Below are 19,578 nucleotides of genomic sequence, written 5' to 3' on the forward strand. Positions count from 1 at the left end.
AAAAAAATCTTCTTACCTACTAAGCAAGGCCTACACGCCCTCTGCCTCACAGGGACTGACGTAAGGCTGCAGGTGGCATGTCAGGACAGTTGCACTACATCTAATTGAATGATTGTTGGTACAGCAGGGTATGGTAGCACGCTCCCGTGGTGCCATCACGTGCAGCAGGGGCAGCTGTGCAGGAGGATTTAGACTTGTGCAGCATTTAAGTACCAGGCCAGCCTCAGCTACATGGCAAGATCCTGTCTCTAATCAATTCATTAATTGATCGAGAAGGAATAGCTGAGGAGGGCGTTCAAGAATTCCAAGTGGTATCTGTTTTACTTCGAGGATGTTTTAAGTTTAAGATCTTGCCATTTCCCTTCTCCTATTTGCCCTTGTTGAGAATCAAAGTATGAAAGGCCAAAGGAGGTAGGACGAAGAAGGTGTTATTTGATGCCCCTGAGGGATTAAGTCCTAAAACTCTAAGAGCAAACTGCTCTGTCCATTAAAGTTTGGATTGAAGCCAGGCGGTGGTGGCAGATACCTTTAATCTCAGCACTAGGGAGGCAGAGGCAGGTGAATCTCTGTGAGTTCAAGGCCAGCCTGGTCTACAAGAGCTAGTTCCAGTACAGGCTCCAAAGCTACACAAAGAAACACTGTCTTGAAAAACAAAAACAAATAAACAAAAAAGTTTGGATTGAAACAGTTAAGAACCTGATCTGGATGACTCACCAGACAAAATGCTTGCTGTGCAAGCACAAGGACTTGAGTTCAAACCCCCAGCACCCACATGAGAGCTGGCCACATCAGTCCACGTCTTTAATCCCATTGGTGAGAGAATGGAGACAGGCAGATCCCAGGAATGCACTGGGCAGCCAGTTTGACTGAAATAGGGAGTCCCAGGTCTAGTGAGAGAGGTGTCTCAAAACAAAGGTATAAGGTGTTTGAGGAAAGCATTTTCAGGTCCACCTCCAGCCTCTGATTGCACCCACGTGAGTGAGCATACGAAAATACCACACACCCGCATACTCAGAAAAGAAAGTGGTATCAAATGTATGTTTGTCTTAAATGAGGGGATCAAGGCTTGGTATTCCTGGGATTGTATTTAGATCAAACTCCTATATCAAAGATTAGATTGGAACATTTAAGAAATTGATCTCAGGCCGGTTGGGGCGGAGGAGACAATGAGAAAATGTGTACTTCACGGGTAGGAGAAAAACTCACTATAATTGTGTGATGTCAGACTGTTTGGGTCTGTCTCGGCTGTGACAGACCTAGCTGATATCAGAATCAGGATTCCTATGGCCCCAGGACAAAAGCGACTTGACTCCTGAAGCAAGTGGCCTAAGCTTAACCCTGACTCAGTGACCCGCATGGCTGTTTAACTTTGGCCTCTTTGTGCCCATTTTCTGCTAGCCAGGTGGCAGTAGCTTCTCTTGGCTTTGTGGTGACTAACCACAGTGACATCCTCAGTGACTCCAGTAGCATCTGCCTTGCAAGGCTGAGGTGTTCCCAGTCCATGGATCCCTGTTCTGTCCCTTGACTTGGACTCACAACTTGTTTGGAGGTGACTTTTGCTCCCCTTCAGACATGCTTTCATTTTTTTTCCCCCAGTAAAGATTGTAAAGACCAGCTTAGAGTGCTGAAAAGAAAACAAAAGCCTTCACTTGGGTCATTTTCACACATTGATACAAATCACCTTTGGGGATCTCTCAGGCTTGAGAGTGAAGAATCCAGCCTTTGTCATTGGAGGATATCCCCTGACATAGACACAGAAAGGAAAACCACTAGTCCTGGTGGGTAACGACTTAGTTGTGGTCTTCTGTGGGGTTCTGTGTCCTGTAGTCTCTTCCCTGGTACCTCCAGCACATGGCATTCCTGGTGAAAGTTATCATCTGTGTGGACAGATTAAGCTCCCGGTGGCTCTTGCTTTGCTGTTGTTTCCCTCCATTCTGGTTAAGCATTTGAGACCTTGTGAGCTCTCCTTGAAAGTAACGGAACCACATTCTACTTTTGTCCAAAGTTGTAGCACATAGGTTAACATGGTTTTCTGTGGTATGAAGCCACATGTTCGTTTCCCAGATGCCCTGACTCCTGAAATAATCACTCAGAAACTATATTAATTAAAACGCTGCTTAGCCAATAGCTGAAGTGTATTGCTACCTAGCTCTTACATCTAAAATTAACCCATTTTCATTATTTTATATTTTACCACGAGGCTCGTGGCCCACCTGCAAGGTTCCAGCTGGTACCTCATGTCTTTCCCCTCTGGTGGCTCCATGGCGTCTCGCTACTCTGCCTTCTTTCTCCCAGCATTTAGTTCAATTTTCCTGCCTAGCTCTATTTTGCTAAGCCACTAGCCAAAACATTTGTTTATTAACCAAAAAAGCAACATTTAGATAGAAGGACTTCCTACATCTCCCTTTTTCTGTTCAAATAGAAAAGGAAAGTTTTAACTTTAACATAGTAAAATTACATATAACAAAACAGGTATTAAGCAAGAATTACAGTTACAACATTTATATCTATTTTATCTTTTACCATAACTAAGGAAAACTATAATTATAGCTATTCATTGCATTTTTTTCAAGCTACCAGTCTAAATCAAAATGTGCACTAACTTAATTAAATCCCCAAGCCTTTGGAGGAAAGCATTTTTGAGGATTTATTCATTTCAGTGGGATTTGCCAACTATTATACCCAGCCGTGGGCAGGGCAATGCAAGTGAATGAAAACAGTGGATCTTGAGAGAGTTTACAGTGGTGATAAAAACACCTTGAAAATAAATGCAAAACAATGGGCTAATTCCAAGTGGTTGTGTGTATATATAGTAACAGTTGATATTTATAAACCATTTTTATTGCTAGTACTATATTCATTTAATCCTTACCTTCAACCCCATCCCAGCTGTCCAGAGAAAACTGGGACCTGAGAAGTCCAATACCTAGAGTTTATTTCACACGAAGGATCAGCCTGAGAGTCTCTGATAATGTGAGTTTTTTAAGTACTGAAAAAATGTTGAAGAGTAGTTTAGAGATGGAAGGATTGTTTTTTTTAAAATATAGTACAAATTTTCAGCAACCTAAAAATGCAGAGTCTTAAAATGAAGATAACAGAAATCATACTGCTGTGTGCTTTTGAGAGAATAGTCCAGAAGAGCTGAAACTGTGTCTGGTGCTGAGACCTGCTCAGCGGTGCTGCTGGGCTTTGGGAAGGGGGGTGCTAGGGAGCAATGCAGTTGAGGCAGCTGGGACTCCCCTTCTTACTATGGTTCCACATTGTAATTTTTAGTGGGAAGAGGTACAGTCTCCAGTTTCTGGTCTTCATGGAAGGTCCCAGAGATGTGGTGCTGGTGGGCCTCGTGAATAAAAACAACAGCTTATCTTGGGGCTGGAGGGATGGCTCCGCGGTTAAGAGTGCTAGCTGCCCTTCTAGAGGATCCAGATTTAATTCCCAGCCCCCACAGGGCAGCTCACAATATCTGTAACTCCAGTTCCAGGGGATCCGACACCGTCACACAGACATGCAAACAAGCAAACCACCAGTGCACATTAAATAAAATTAATTAGTTAGCTAAAAAAAAAAAAAAACAAAAAACAAAACCAGTGTATGTTGAGAGAGTTTATAGTGGAGTTGAAAACACCTTGAAAGTGAATGCAAAGCAATGTTGTCCATATACATACATAGGACATACATGATATGTTGAGTGTCAGGAGAGCATGTCACCTTTGTCCTCCTTTCTTATCATAGACCACCTAGCTGGGGAAAGGAGAGTTCTGTGCTCCCTACTGAAGAACTGGCTGTTGTTTATGCAGGCCAAACTCTGTTTCTCCTCCTCCACCCATCCCGCTGCTCTCCTCTGCCACCCAGAGGAAGAGGGAGCTGCACAGTGGCCTCCCGCAGCAACCAAGCCTCTGCTGTTGATTTCCGAAGACTCTGCATCCTAGGGCAGCTGGAGAGAGACGGAGCCGCCTCCGTCCTCCTTGATTAGCTTCTGTCAGGGTTGTCAGGGCAACTGTTAGCAGCAGGCAGTGTGTCATCTTTTGCCCTCCGCTGTAGGCCGAATGTTCCGCTGCTTGGTAGCAAAAGAAGACAGGGGAAAAGTGGCACAGCAGGAAGAAGCTGGGATCTGATTGAACAGGTTAGGCAGTTGGAGGGAGGCATCTGAACCTGCGCGTCTCTAATAGAGTCATCCTGGGATGGGCGTGTGTGTGTGTGTGCGCGCGCATGTGTGCATGTGTGAGAGTGTTTACTCACCAGCGCATGTGCCTAGTGGGGGGAGTAAGTAGGAGGGGGCTGCTGCTAGGTGAGGGGGAGCTGCAGGGCTCAGTTGCCAAGTAGCTGGTAGTATCTGTCAGCTGTTTGCACACTGTTTACCCATAGGGGATCTATTACAAGTGCTCAAATGAACCGGCAGCTTAGGGGCTAGCAGCTTCCTGGGAGCTGCAATTACATAAGCATATATTTTTAATATAATTGTTGAACAAGTAGCAGCGGCATGCCTGGATCCGCTACAGCTTTCCGACAAGAGAGACTGAAGAAGACCCACGCAAGGCCAATTCCCCTTGGTTTATTCACCATTAATGAGGAAGATGAGCAGCAAAAGAATGGAAATTCCAGAAGACCCAAAGGTATGCATTTAGCCCTCCCCTTTGGTTGGAGCTGCCGGGATCCAGCGCTGTTTCTTACACTGCTGTAGCACAGGTTCCCAGCCTTACCCACGGTGCCTGCTTCTCAGAGTACTCATAACCCGACATAGCTCGCGGATTGTGTTTACACACCCCCTAAGGCAGAGAATGATGAATTGGGAATAATTTTTTGCAGATTTAGTCGATTTGAGATCAGCTAATTTTAAGACCCAAACTGTTTTCCTAGGATAAAGATCTTTTATATCCACTCCTTCCTTTAAACAGGGGCCAGCAACTCTGACCTCATCCAGGAAAAGAAATTTGACTTTGAGGGGTTAAAACCTACCTGTGGGCACATCAGGTTATTTCCGTATATTTCATATGATAACGAGTTTCTCTGCCAAAAGGATGGGTTAGGGCGGCAGATGAGGGTGCTTCTGGGTGTCCTTTACTGAGATGCTGAGGGAGAAGGTAAGAAGGCAAAGTTCACAGCAACCACAAAGGGCAGAGCCAGGGAGCCGGGAGCGCGCCGTGGCATCTAACAGCTGATGGCTGCTGCCGAGCACTTGTGTAGACATTCAACCATGCTGAAAACAGGGGTCGGAGTCGAGTGGCGCTTTCTCCTACCTATGACATGTAGCAGCTGGCCAGGCTTAAGTCCCATGTGCTGTGTGTGTCACCCGACGCATTGTCTCATAGCCTCTCTCATGCATTTTTGAAGAAGGACTTTCAGGCTTGTAATTAAGTTTTCCAGCATCCTGATTCCTGTAGCTGCCTTCCTCAAAGCACGCAAGCTGTTGTTCTCTCTAGCAGATGTAGTACCAATTTTGTTATTTTTATAAACTGATTAAGTTTTAGCATGTATTCTGTCACTGGCAAATTATTCTATCACTAATATTAGCAAATTTTCCACAGTATGGCTCAGAGGACCAGCACCGTGTGGCAGCCACAACTGATCCAGCAACAGTAGAGTGAATGCCAGCAGAGCCCCCCAGCCACTGCTGCTTTCTTATTCTTGGCTCTTACATGACTCGAGCTGCTTTCCGTAAATGTGATGGGCACTGCCTACTTTAAACCCAGGAGTTTTGCTTCTGGTTTTAAAGAGAGGTTTTAGTAAATAGACCCTCATCTCATGGATGATTTCTATTTACTGTCTGGGCTTCTGTGTGAAGATCGGATGACCTCAGGAATCCAGTGCTGCTGTAGAGGGGAGGGGAAGGTTCTTCTTGTTTGCCCAGGAGTTGAGAGTTGAGCCAGAGTTCGTGCCGCTCTCAGTGGTTAGTAGCAGCTCATTCAGCCTCTGAGGAGCTGGTAACTTTTTAAAGTTAATGCATATTTGTTGAAGCTTTCCCACGGTGTATTTGTCAAAATTGGCCTCTCCTTGAGTGTCCTGGGACAGTCATTCACTATCCACTGCGTTCTCAGGAGTTTCCAGGACTTTCTCTTCCTGGCTCTATCTTTGGTTTGCTTATGTTTTATTTTGATTTTTTTTTTAAATTTTCCTTCTACATGAAAACTGTCCTTGGATATTTTATTGAAAAGAAAAGGAGAAAGGCGAAAGTCAGAATTTCTAAAGATGTTTGGGTTTTGGCAACTTGTGCACCAGGAGTTCTTGACCCCCTGCCATTTATCCCTTTCATGGCTGCACACATGCACAAACACATACACACACACACACACACACACACACACACACACACACACACACACACACCAGGAAAAAAAAACAAAAGATTTGAGGGTGCATGGGCAGGATTTCATCCTAGTAAGGATAACCGGGGTTCCTTTACATCCCTGTCTGTCTCTAGTTTGTGACACAGGCAACAAAATGAGCCAGTGAAGAATTCTGGATATCTCGGAGTCTGCTTAATGAGAAAAAGTTCTTTGGCTTTGATTTTTAAGTTTCTCTTCAGGCGTCTGATCAATCGGAAATGTCTACATTCTACTCCAGCTCTGCAATAGGAAACGGTGAGCAGTGTTTCCTTTCTGTCCAGTGTGATAGCTGCTACCCACTCCTGACTGTAGAGCACTTGAAAGAAAACTGGGACAACTGAGAAAGTGATTTATCATTTTTAGTTTATTAAAATTATAGTCCCTGTGTGTAGCTATTTATGGTATATCTATAGTATAAATTATGTGACATAGATTTGTATTTGTATTGTCTCTGTTTTTTCTGTTCTCACTGCCTCCTAGTACCAGACAGTAGCCAGCATAGACAGTCCATCTCTCCTCCTCCAGGTTTTCCTTACAGTGCACAGCAGCCTGCATAGACAGTTCATCCCTCCTCCTCCAGGTGTTCTTTACAGCACACAGCACCCTGCATAGACAGTTCATCCCTCCTCCTCCAGGTGTTCTTTACAGCACACAGCAGCCTGCATAGACAGTTCATCCCTCCTCCTCCAGGTGTTCTTTACAGCGCACAGCAGCCTGCATAGACAGTTCATCCCTCCTCCTCCAGGTGTTCTTTACAGCGCACAGCAGCCTGTATAGACAGTTCATCCCTCCTCCTCCAGGTGTTCTTTACAGCACACAGCACCCTGCATAGACAGTTCATCCCTCCTCCTCCAGGTGTTCTTTACAGCGCACAGCAGCCTGCATAGACAGTTCATCCCTCCTCCTCCAGGTGTTCCTTACAGTTGCTCTTGTTGTAGTAAGTCATCTTTTGCAACTTTTAATGGGGCTTCTATTTCCAAAACAGAACCTGATGATACAAGTTGTCCTTTATGAGTGACTATTAAGATAAGCAATCAAATTTGGTTCTCTTCCCACTCCACAGCTTAATCCGCCAACCGTGTCTGAACCTGGTGCACACTGCTGGTTTGCATGCCTAATGCCTTTTTCTGTCCTCATCAGTAGTAAAGAGCCTTGCTCTCTGACTTCATTACGCTGAGAGCTTCTGGCTAGGATTACCTGGGTAGTGTGGGCTCTGTCTTTTCAGGCGTCCATACTGTGGTAACCATCACCAGGCTCTCACAGGGATAAACGGTGCCGTGCAACTGCCGTCTAGACTCCTAGATAGTGTGGCCTCTGAGTTACATGGTGGAGTGGGTCAGGAATTTGGTCAGCCGATAGACAAGATCAATTCTTAGAGCAGTGAGCACTTGTCCATGGAATTTGAATGCACATGCTTCACATGCCTTCCAGTTGCTGACACATAGCCTTTCAATAATACTGGAGCAAGCTAGGCTGATGTGTTTGTCCACCTCCAAATGCTGGGCCCCTGTGTCATGCTGACCTCGGGCCTGTCTGAGCCAAAGGTACTGCTGTAAGTAGCTGCCTGTGCTAGGTTCCAAGGCATACTTGCTGAGTTTTGCTAAGCACGCTCTGTTATTAAGTAATGAGATGTTTTTTTTTTCTTTGAGCCAATGTTCATTAGCTGTTGTTCATTGGGGCATTGTAGAAGTGTTGTGATGCAAAGATAATTGAGTTTTTTTGCCCTCAGAGGTGTTAACTGCCTAGTAGAGGCAGACAAATGCAGCCAATAATATGAGTGGAAATTGAAGTGAGGGGGGGGGGGGCTCGGGAAAAAGGAGGGAGTGGAATGGTGTGCCCACGACAAAGCAGTTAGCCTGCAATCTTCAGACTGCAGCAACAGGAGCACAGCAGATGCTTGAAACCTATCCCTGACATCTGGGTGAGGGTGGGAAAACATCTGGAAGCATACGCAGGACCCAAAGCAGGAAATACGATAAATGGTTGAAAGGCTTTTTAAAAAATATCAAAGCCGGGCTATGGTGGTACACGCCTTTAATCCCAGCACTCGGGAGGCAGAGGCAGGCGGATCTCTGTGAGATCGAGGCCAGCCTGGGCTACAAGAGCTAGTTCCAGGACAGGCTCCAAAGTTACAGAGAAACCCTGTCTTTAAAAAACAAAAAAACAAACAAAGAGTAGTATCAAGGGGGCTGGAGAGATGGCTCAGTGGTGAAAAACACTGACTGCTCTGCCAGAGGACCCAGGTTCAAATCCTGGCACCCACATGGCAGTTCACAACCATGTAACTCTAGTCCAGGGGATCTGATGCCCTCATACATACATGCAGGCAGAACACCAATGCAAATGAAATAATTAAAAAGAAAAAAACAAAAAAGTAGTATCAAAGCCTAGTTCTGGGGCCGGCCTTTGGTAGTACACATCTTCAATCGCAGCACTTGGGAGGCAGAGGCAGGTGGATCTCTATGAACTTGAAGACAGAGAAACCCTCTCTCGGGTTGTAGGGGACCTAGTTCTAAGCAGAGTGTTTTCCGATGAATGGTATTTTCCAGGGCTTCAAGTCTGCCTGGAAGCATGACAGCTTCAATACCCTGTGCTCCTTCTCAGCTGTAGTGACTCTCTGCCGTTTGTGAACAAGCTAAAGTATTGTCTTCTTTGACTTTATACTCCTGGGGTTTGTTTGTTTCCCTGTTTATTTATTTGCCTGTTTGAATTGTGATCTTAGCCCAGGTTGGCCTCAAATTCACTGTTGAGTGAATGAAACCCTGAACTCCTGATCCTCCTGTTGCTCCCAAGAGCTGGGATTACAGGTGTGTGCCACCACTCCTGGTTCAGTTTGATTTTTATATAAACCTGATTGGCTTCCAGCTCCAGTGCTAAGTTTATTTGTGAGACTTTACTCCAAATAACTTATTTTTAGAAAATTACCACCCTCAAAAGATGAAGATCTTATCTGTAACTGGACAGATTCTTTTTGGTTTTTTTCGAGACAGTGTTTCTCTTAGCTTTGGTGCCTGTCCTGGAACTAGCTCTTGTAGACCAGGCTGGCCTCGAACTCAAAGAGGTCCACCTGCCTCTGCCTCCCAAGTGCTGGGATTAAAGGCGTGCATCACCACCACCCGGCTCTACTGGACAGATTCTTACCCACCTGCTTCCCTGCTTCATCTTCCAGCCATGCCATGCGATGAAGGCCTCTGTCTTCTCCCTCACATGCTTTGGAGCCTCGCTGTGGTAATGCTTCAGTGGGAACAATGTCATAACTGAGATGCGAAGCCATATTTGATCTGTAGGTATTTTCATTTAGCATCTGTTGTTGTTGTTGCTTTTGAATAAGCCTCCATTGAGAGAGATTTTTCACAGTAATCTGGATTTTAGCTTCCCTTCTGTCTTGGGTTGCTTTCTAACTAACAATGTAATTTAGTGAGAAAGAGGTCTATTTCCAATTATAGTTGCAGTCAGAGCATGAACTCAAGGCGGGAACCTGGAGGCAGGAACTGAAGCAAAGGCTGTAGAGGGATGCTGCTTGTTCCCTTGCTCCCGCAGGTTGGCATAGTTTGCTTTTTTATAAACCCCAGAACATCTGCCCAGGGATGAGACCACTCACATTATCCGATGTCAATAACCAAGAAAATGCTCCAGAGCTTGCCTACTGGCCAATCTGAGGGAAGCATTTTCTCAGTTTATGTCCCTGGCTGTGTCAAGTTGACAAAAAAAGAAAAATCCAACCAGGATTCCTGGAAAGATTGTACGGCATGCCACACCTGGTCATGTCTTCTCCTCAGTAATTAGCAAGAGCTAATTGGCAGCTGCCACACAGAGACGTCACGCTTACAGCAACCCCCTTCTATAATAGAATGTGGACTAACTGGTCTACCTCAGTGGCCGCATCGTCATGGCCATTTGCTTTGAAAGCCCTTGACCTAAAAAAAATAAGTCCCAGGGCCTGGAGAGATGGCTCAGTGGTTAAGAGCACTGGCTGCTCTTCCAGAGGTCCTGAGTTCAATTCCCAGCAACCACGTGGTGGCTCACAACCATCTGTAATGAGATCTGGCGTCCTCCTCTGGCGTACGGGCATACATGGAGGCAGATTGTTGTATACATAATAAATAAATAAATCTTAAAAAAAAAAAGTCCCAAACTCCTTAGCCTGGACGTGAGTTTCCTGTGGTCTGGTCCTTTCTCTCTCTTCATTCTCTTCCCTTTTGCTCTTCAAACTCAGTGCCCTAGCTGCATCAAAGTCCTGACATTTCCCTGCCCCTAGTCCTCCTACTCTGTATCCTTCTCGTGGTCCACCCTCTTCCGCTTTCTCCTTTATCTGTCTATTCTAACACAAGGTTTGGAATCAGATCAGGTGTCCTCCCCTCCAGACTTCCCTTCCTTCCTGGGCTCCTCTTAACCCTCCCCTCTCACTGCCAGCCTCCCAGTCCTGGTGCAGAAGGGCAACCCTTCACTTGCTTCTCTCCTGACGCTCATTTCAGAGTGACTACCCCTGCATACCCCACCTGGCCCTTCTTTATCCTGGAAGGCTAAGTGCCAGAATGCCTCCACTTTATACTGGGTCTGAGCCGTGAATATAGTGGCAGAGAAGGTAAACTTAGCATCTAGAATACTTCTACAGGCTCTGACCTCCCAAGATAATTCTTGAGAGTGTGTCTGCTCTGTCAATCACATTACTCTACCAAACTGCAGTTAGACAATAATACCCCAGGATTTAACTTCATTTTACAGTTTTCTCTTTTCTGCTATTTCCTGTGGTGTAAAAATGAAGGCATGTACGTGCCAGGTGTAGTGACTACTTGACTTGTATCGAGACTAGTAATACCTCCTGCCCCTCTGCTAACTGTTCAGATTAAATTGTAGTGAAATACAGTTTCTCCTTGAAGTCCTAAAACAGTAGTTCTGAAAAGCAGCTTTCCTCCCACCCCTAAAGTTAAGCTGCACTTAGAGGACCTTTGGCACATTCCCTGTTGAGGGAGAACCCTGCTGGTTAGGGGTATGATCTGCCCTCTCCCATACATGCTCCTGTTGGACCCACAGTGATCTAGTGACCATTATGTCCACCTGATAAATCACAAGTCCTTGTTCACAGAAGAGTCTTGGGACAAGGCAAGTGAGCCCCGCTCTTGCTGGCATCACACATCTTCCTTCTCTTCTTTCTCTTGTCAGACACGACCGTTGTCTATGACCAGTGTCCTTTCTTAGCCATTTCAGAACAAGGTAAATGGTTTTAGTAGGGAAATTTAGCAGCTAGTGAGGCAGAAGGTATCCCGAGCATAGGAAACCTCAGAGCCCACCCCCACAGTGAGCTCCTTCCTCCACCAAGGTCATACCCACTCCAAAAAAGCCACACTTCCTAATAGTGCCACTCCCTATGAGAAAGATTATGGGCCAACTACATTCAAACTGCCACGGGCCCTAAATGTAACTTTATTCAAAATGTTTGTGTCCGCATAGAAAGTGTTGGAGAAGGATGACAATAACTGGTCTGTAGCTTTCTCTTTGTGGGGTCTCTAAGCATGTGTAAAGGAAACGGCTTGAGCTGTGTCCCAGGCATCTGTGTTCGGGAACAAGTCACTCCATGTCGCTGTGCACAAGAGGGCATGCTCAGCCCGAAATAATAGATTTTACAGATAGATGCTATATAAAATGGAATGTCTTGAAATGAAAAACTAGCAAGCTTAAATTAAATAGACGTGGTTAAAAGACAACTGTTCAAATCATAAGAATGAGGCACAATTAAATATTGGCTTAGAAATACCCAGCTTGTAACTTTTCGGCATTATTTATTGGAAGATTATAGTCTGCTTGAGTTGAGTCTTTTGTGTCCACTAATATCGATGCTTCTAGGAGCAGCTTTAATTTGTTGATTCCAAGAAGTATCCAGATGAGTTGCTGGCACCTTCATCATATTGTGCTTCTTGTTTTGTCTTAATTTGATTTTTTGACTTTTTGTTTGTTTGCTAGTTTGTTTATTGAGATAGTAACTTACATAGCCCAGGCTATACTCAAATTTTAGAAATTCTGGGTATCTAGGAAAAACCTGACTTATTTGGGGTATCCTCTGTGTTAACTTCCAAAGGCAAGTAATAGCACCCCAAGCCCAGAGGCAGAGGCCTGCATTGTGCCCCAGATGAGCAGAAGACATTGCCTTTGAAATAGCTACCAGAATGCCATTCCACGTATGCTGACTACAGAATTCAAGCACTATGTTTGAGGCTCTCATCCCAGTAAGGGTTTGTTTGTGAGAATATAAATTATTTCTAGAGTCCAAAGAATTTACAAACCCAAGTCCAGTGTGGAGTCTGGAAACGAAATGGAATATGGGGTTGAAATGAAGTTGAGGAGTCTGGATGAAGGATTTCATTCATATGTTCAGTTTCAGTCTTTAATATATGGTTGGAGTGGCTAGAATCATTAAAGACCCTGGTCTTAGTCAGTAGGAAAAAGGCATTAAAGTAACAGAGTTCAGCATTAGCACCTGTCCTAAAACCACTGGGAACTCTATCATGGAGGCTAGCCTACCTCTGCAGGGTTAGCAGAATTATTTCCAACATTAGGAGTCAAGCATTATCAAGAGATGGCTTAGAATGGGGTTGAAGAGCCAAGACCCTTACTATATGAATCCCCTTAAAAATCTTTCTGAACAACATAGCACAGAATCTGTTTACAGTTCAAAGAAGTCTTCCGTTTCGATAGTTGCCCTGATCACCCAAATAGGACCACACAGCTTCAAGGCCCACATTTCTTGGGGACATAGCAGTTTATGGTGGGAAAGCACGATGATGGCCAGCCTGAGAAGTGTGCAGTGGCCCCAGACCCAAGGGAGCTGCTGTGTTTCTGTGAAAGACTGTGTGCTATAATAGGAAAAGTGCTGCTTAGGAGTGCCTCTTTCGCTTGTCCCAGCCTTCTCTCACCTGTGATATGAAAGAAGGAAAGTGCTCAGGTGTCGGTGAGAACTCGAAAGACTTTATGAGTACATAACACACCTCTAGGACAAAGCTGGAGCTCATGAAACGACAGGATTATATTGGCGATTTGTAACCAAATTACCCTTATTTCTTCCCACTTCTGTTTTGTAAGATTCATTTTATTTTTAATCATGCATATATATTTGTGTCTCTGTGAATATGTACAAATGTAGCCAGCAGAGGCTAGAAGAGGATTCCAGTTTTCTAGTTGGAGTTACTGGCATGGTTGATGCTGGGAGTTGAACTTGGGTCCCTATAAGAGCAGTGGGTACTCTTAACTGCTGAGCCAACTCATCTCTCCAGCCCTCTCCACTGGCCTTGAAGTCAGAGATTTCCCGCAGCCTTTGTCTCCTGGGTGTTGGCATTTGGGGCTTGCATCACCACTCCCAGCCTTGAGGAGTTTAGTAATTTTTTTGCCACGGCCCTGTGTGACTGGATCCTTGCTCTGTGTTTATTCACGTGGATCAAAAGTCTTAGATGTCAGGTAGGTTACTCATGAAGTACTCTGTAATTTTCTTGTGTTTAATGAAGGAAGTAAATTACTACATTAGGTCAGATCACCTCACTTGTTACAAATACAATTGAGGGAGTGTACTTTTTATTCCTTAAAATTAACAAAGACTCTTACTTAGTCTTTGTTGACCAAGGAACAATAGCAAGGATTCATCTTGAAGTGTTAAAGGAATTGCTTTCTTAAAACCTTCAAGTTCTCTCCTCCCCTTTCGAAGTTGGGTGTGGACATGCCTAGCAGCTGATGGGAATTCTCTAGAACTTTAGGCAGGTTTCTGCTGGTGCGTTTAGAGACAGATGCCTGTGCTCTTCATGGCTAATGCCAACCCTCATTTCAGAACTTCTTTCTCTGTGAGAGTCTTCTTTCGTTCATTAGTCAACTGGCAAAAAATACCTCAGAGACGTGTGACGGTGAAGCACCCAATTAGATGATGCATTATCACTAGACGTGTGTGTGTGTGTGTGTGTGTGTGTGTGTGTGTGTGTGTGTGTGTCTCAGTCTTTGTACCCTAAAGCAGTGGATACTGGGTACCGTCTGGCTTTCCTTAGAGTTCTCGCCTCTTCTGTGTGCCCCCCTATTGCTCTTCTCTTCTCCTCCTGCTGTACCCGATCCTCACCTACTTGACCCCATTTCCTTTCCATAAGGATGTCCCCAAGCTAGGTCTCGGGTTTCGCTGATCCTGAGTTCCAGCCAAATTATAAAGTATGAGCTTGTTTGCTGAGTCACTGTCACCGTCTCACTCCTCAAGTCATACTGTGCCCTCAGCACCCTGATACAGAAGCTCGGGTGCAGTTGAGGCTCCCCGAGTATTACTCGTGTGAACAGTATCACAGGTAAAGTTTTGAATCAACAGGAACGAATCCAGCAGGCTTTTACATTTATCATCCATAGTTCTAGAACACGTGCCTTCGGCTTCCCAGTTGATACATTCTTTTTCCACTAAGCCATTAGGGAAATACCTTCTGGAAGCCAGTCCTAGACTTCTGGTCCATGGGTGGTGACGGGATTGAGGCACAAATCTGGTGTCTCAGGAGCTGCAGGTCAGAAAGGATGGGGGAGGGCAGCCAAGGAAGTCGGTTCTACTGGCTAGAACCGAACAGGGCCAGGACTTTGTCCCGAACCTGGTAGAAGATGGAGATCAGTTTGATCATTACCCGGCCTGTGGTTACTACTGTGACTTTCATATGAAAGACCTTTGCCCACTAGCCTTCATGCGGAGGTGATTTGTTGGTTTTAAACTAGATCACATTATGGCCTCAAGACTCTGCTGTAACGTCCCTGCATCAGGTTCTGGCGGCAGATCCTCCTAGAAGCGCCTTCTGCTGTCGTATTTCTGTATGTACCAGAGCTAATTATGAAATGCTTATTTTGAGTCCGTGGTATGTAATCATGACCACATTTGAGTTGTGCACACGCTTTTCTTTCAAGCAACTGAAACTCACCATCAAGGTCACAAAGCCTGAGTTGTTGGCCAGCGAGAAAGGACGTAAGAAATTTCCAGTGATTTTAAACTCCTCCTCCCACCCCACCCCACCCCACCCCCACTCCCACTGGCTGCTCTGTGTCTCAGAAAGTGTCTTGGAAAAAGACCCGGAGCTGCTGCTAAGTTAGCAAAATCCAGCGTGTACTCAGCCGCCTCCCTGCCTGTCCCTGCCCATCCAAGTATGCCTCGTTAAGCCACCCTCGGAAGTTGCCTTTTATGCTTCTCTTTCATAAAGCCGTCTGGGCATCAGATTTTTTTAAGGCCTAGAAAAACAGGTTTCCCTGTGGGCAGACCTTTCCATCAGCATTATAGAGATGCAAAGTGGCAGCTGAGACCTGAGTTTCAAAGGCTCAGCACTGTGGGCTTTTACCCTAGGCTTGCTTGGGAGCCATGTTTTCTTTTCCTGGATGCATGACTGGCTGATTCTCTCGTGAATCTGCAGCACTAATCCTTTTCCCTATCTGCACGTGGTGGAGCTCACCATCCTGCAGCTTCCCATTACCCCCGGCAGTGTGGACTGCTGTGACAGTCACGGGGGCGTGCCTTATGAATAGAACTCTAAAACAGCTGCTTCAGCAACACTTCTGATCAGTGACCAGCTTTACGTATTTCCTGTCAATCCAGTTACCTTGAGACTCCTCTCCACTGCCTTCCGTAAATGCAGCAACATGTTGGAAGCTGCACAGCCTTCACATCAACCCCATGCAGGCGTTTGGCAGTCCAGGGCTGTGCCTGGACTCGTTTCCCCTCCACCTACCATATCCTGAAGCCAGCCGTTCCCCCAGGCCCACAGGCTTGAGCAAGCGCTGATGTGTCTGTCCTGTAGTAGGCAGGGTGCTACATCTGTCCATATATGTGAATGCGTGTTCCTGCAGGCCTAGAGCCTCACCCTCCGGGAGCCAACATCTGTGTGTGTCTCAGATTTTGGCCTTTGGTCATTAGGGATGTATGTCTTTGGCCTTAAAGGGGAGGGGGTGTTATAATTGATAGTAATTAATTTAAGAAAAATACCCACATGCTCATGATCTCAGCCAGCAAACATATTAAATATTTTATAGTAAAGGCCTAATAATGGTGTGTGCGTGCGCGCCTGCGTATGTGTGTGTGTGCGTGTGTGTGTGTGTATATATACATAATCTGATGTCTATGGTTATTGTTTTCCTGTTCGCCTTCCATAGTCAATTTATTATGTCTGTGCCTCCATCTCCCCATTGTCCCCAGGGAAGGACAGTATGTACCCTTCCCGGCCCTTGCTGCATCTTTGATACATGCACACATGTATAAATACCATATATCTGTCAGACTGCAGTTTTGTACTGCACCCCCATCTAGAGTGCTAACTGCTGCCCAGAGTTCTGTGATGTGGCAGGCTTAGCATCTGTATCCTCAGCTGATGGGAGTTTTTAGTGACTGCAGCTTTGTTCTGGCTCCTGTCCTGTTGCTGGTCTAAAGCTCCACACCGCCCGCTTTCAAGGGCTGGAAGGGACTGGAAGGGCCTGTGCTAGTTGCTGGGAGTGGGTGGTGTGTGCACTCACCTGTGCAGAAAGCTCTGCTGCAACGCTGTTGTCAGCATGCTCAGTCCCGGGCAGAGGCAGGAAGTCATGCCCACTCCTCACTTAGGCTCCACGGAGCCAGACACTTTGATTCATGAGTCAGACAGATTATAAAGTGGTATTTGATTTCAACAAACAAAAATTGGAGGCATTAACTCCTATAAATTCTTTTAGTCCTAGAAACAACAGGACCACTGAGACGTTTTTCCTCTTGAGGAAGGCAGGAGAAACCACCACACTGGTAATTGGCTTTCGCCATTACTGTTTGAGAGCTGTGGGGGACTTGAGGGAAGGCAGTTTTCACAGCATTGCCTTGGAGGCTTTGGTCAGGGCTGGCTGCAGATACAGAGCCTCCCGTCCGCAGACCTGGGCCTTTTCATTTCCTGCCTTCTGCTTCTTCCTGCTCTAGGTGAGCAGAGACTGCAAGGTATGCAGATTAAGCCAGGCTTTGATCCAAAGACTTCTCCCAAAATTTCACTGGGGTGAAGGATATTAATGAGAAGGAGGAGCGAGCATTTGGAGATTGCTTGGGAGAGCACATGTTGAGAACAGTATTTACAATCCTATTTGCCCGTCATCTGTGTGTTTCCATTATTCATGGATCCTTGGGCTTTATTAGCATGTGTAAAGTATAAATCCACAAATGCCGTGCATTAGCATGAATAATTAAAAGGCCAGGAGACAGCGCGGTATGACTGAGGGTTTCTTTACTATCATTTACTATTTTAGTCACTGAGGAAGCTGGAATGTGTAGACAGCGAGTCTGAAGACCTCAGTTGTTGCTTTCAGCCCAGACACACATATGTATGGGTGCCTTATTTTCCTGGAAAAGGAAAGTTGCTTTGCTGGAAAAAAAAAAATCAATGTTCTGTGGTCTCTGTATCAGTAAGATACGGTCTGAATTCCTGGAACAGGCTGTACTCAGCATAACCGGGACAGACCAAGAACACAAGTTTGTGCGCTCATAGTTTTCAATTGCCTTGGCTCTTGTCCTGCAAACCATTAATCCCCAATTGTGGGCATTCTATAGGGATGTCTAATAAGCTCACATTGTTACCGTGAATTTTGGGGTGTCCCATCTGGGTTGCCAGATGATGTTGGGGAAATCAGGGTCCCCTCTCGAGAGTCTTAGTCTCATTCACAAAATAGTTTAAGAATAGACTTAAACAGAGGACAATTTTATTAGTCTTTAAAAGAAAAGACCCTCTCGTCAGCTGTCTAGAGGAGAAAAATGAAAGCGAGAAGGGAAAAGCCATGTTGTTTGATACTGGCATGCAGATCCAACACGTGGCACGGTTAGGGGCTTTAGAGAAAGAGCAAGGAAATCCGGGTACTAAAAAAAAACAAAAAACAACTTACTTAGGTTCTGGCCAGAATCCCAAAGAAAGACACAGAAAAAAGTCAAAATAGCACCTTTCAGAGTGAGTATTGAGAAATATGGACAGAGCCAGCAGAACCTCACGGCTGCCTGGCTTGAAGGGGCTGTGATGCAGGGTGGGGAGGGGATACTATCTCATTAAAGGGATAGTTGTTGTGCCTAACTCCAGCGTGACTAAGACGTCAACCTTCCTAGAGGTCCTTTAGCCAGGTCGTTGACTTTGTCTGACTAGAATGTCAAGTCTCAACTCAGGCCAGAGAACCTATTCTCTTGACCCGGATTTTTCCATCAATGGTCCTTTCCGCCCTGGTACCCAGGCTACCTCATAAACCATCTTCCCTCGGGGGCCCAGCCTGCACTGCTCCACCATGCTGTGAAGCTGTGTTTCCCACAAACACTGGGGGAAATGGAATTTCCTCTCAGAGCCTCAAGAGTCTCTACTGAGATGCAACTGGGATTACAGAAAAGAATTTCAGGGCAAACACAGACAAGCAAAGTCACCAAGTTTACTCACTGGGAGAGAGGAGGAGAATCAGCGGTGGGCATCAGGACACTGACTACCCAAGCTGAGCCCGTGTAACTGCAGCAGTGGTTCACCACCTGTTGGTCTCCACCCCCTGACAGTTGCGTATCAGACATTTACATTACAAGTCATTGACAGCAGCGAAATTACAGTTATGACGTATCGACGAAATGATTTTATGGTTGGCGGTCACACAACTGAGGAGCTGTACTAAAGGGTCGTAGCATCAGGGAGGTTGAGAACCACTCTACTAAATAGTCTTTCTGCTTCTTTCCCTTTGAAACAGGGCCTCATTCTGTTGCCAGGTTGGGTCCAGACATCACAGACACCACCTCCTGTGTGAGCCTCCAGAGTACAGGGATCTTGGTGTGCACTCCCCAAACAGGAGTTCACTGTGCTCCAGGCGGTTTCCAAAGTGATTCAACAGCAATGAAAGGGTGCTTACTTGAGATAGCTCTAGGCAGCAGCTAGGCAGATCTTCCTGATACGAATATGTGCCAATGTTAGACACTAAGACCCATCAAATATTAGCAATACATCAAATACATGCGTTCCATGAAGCAGGAGTTAAGAGAAGAAAGACCTTTTAAAGAAACAATACAGGCCTGTGAGCAGCAATTTTCCTCTCCCAGAGCATTTGGAATTTTTATCAGGATAGTTGTTTAGTGTGATGCTGGCCAGTATTAACCAAACTCTTGCCATGCGGCACATGCTTTATATACCTAATGTGTAGCGCCGTGCTGTTTGGACACTCTGGCTCTCAGAGAGCCAAATAGCCTATTTTCTCTATGATGTACCCAGCCTTGGTAATTTGTTACAGCAACACAAAACAGGCTAACTCA

At 45.5% G+C, this 19,578-nt stretch overlaps 1 protein-coding gene across 4 annotated transcripts in view; it reads left to right on the forward strand.

Annotated features, from left to right (window-relative positions):
• Map7 (microtubule associated protein 7) overlaps window positions 1-19,578 on the forward strand; it is a 136,355-nt gene that overhangs the window by 18,099 nt on the left and 98,678 nt on the right. Inside the window, exons 1-2 of one of the 4 annotated variants that reach the window (XM_041654759.1) lie at window positions 3,897-4,123; window positions 4,474-4,613. The exons of 1 other annotated variant lie outside the window; for it this stretch is intronic. In XM_041654759.1, the coding sequence (XP_041510693.1) occupies window positions 4,481-4,613 (133 nt within the window). In that variant the 5' untranslated portion in view covers window positions 3,897-4,123; window positions 4,474-4,480. Of the gene's footprint in view, window positions 1-3,896; window positions 4,124-4,341; window positions 4,614-19,578 lie in introns of those variants that run through there. 2 more of the 4 variants (XM_041654762.1, XM_041654760.1) reach the window with 2 other exon arrangements.

Source organism: Microtus oregoni, unplaced genomic scaffold (assembly GCF_018167655.1).
Source record: "Microtus oregoni isolate MIOR12 unplaced genomic scaffold, Mior012 000006F_ref0000085, whole genome shotgun sequence".
In the NCBI taxonomy this organism is placed as follows: Eukaryota; Metazoa; Chordata; class Mammalia; order Rodentia; family Cricetidae; genus Microtus; species Microtus oregoni.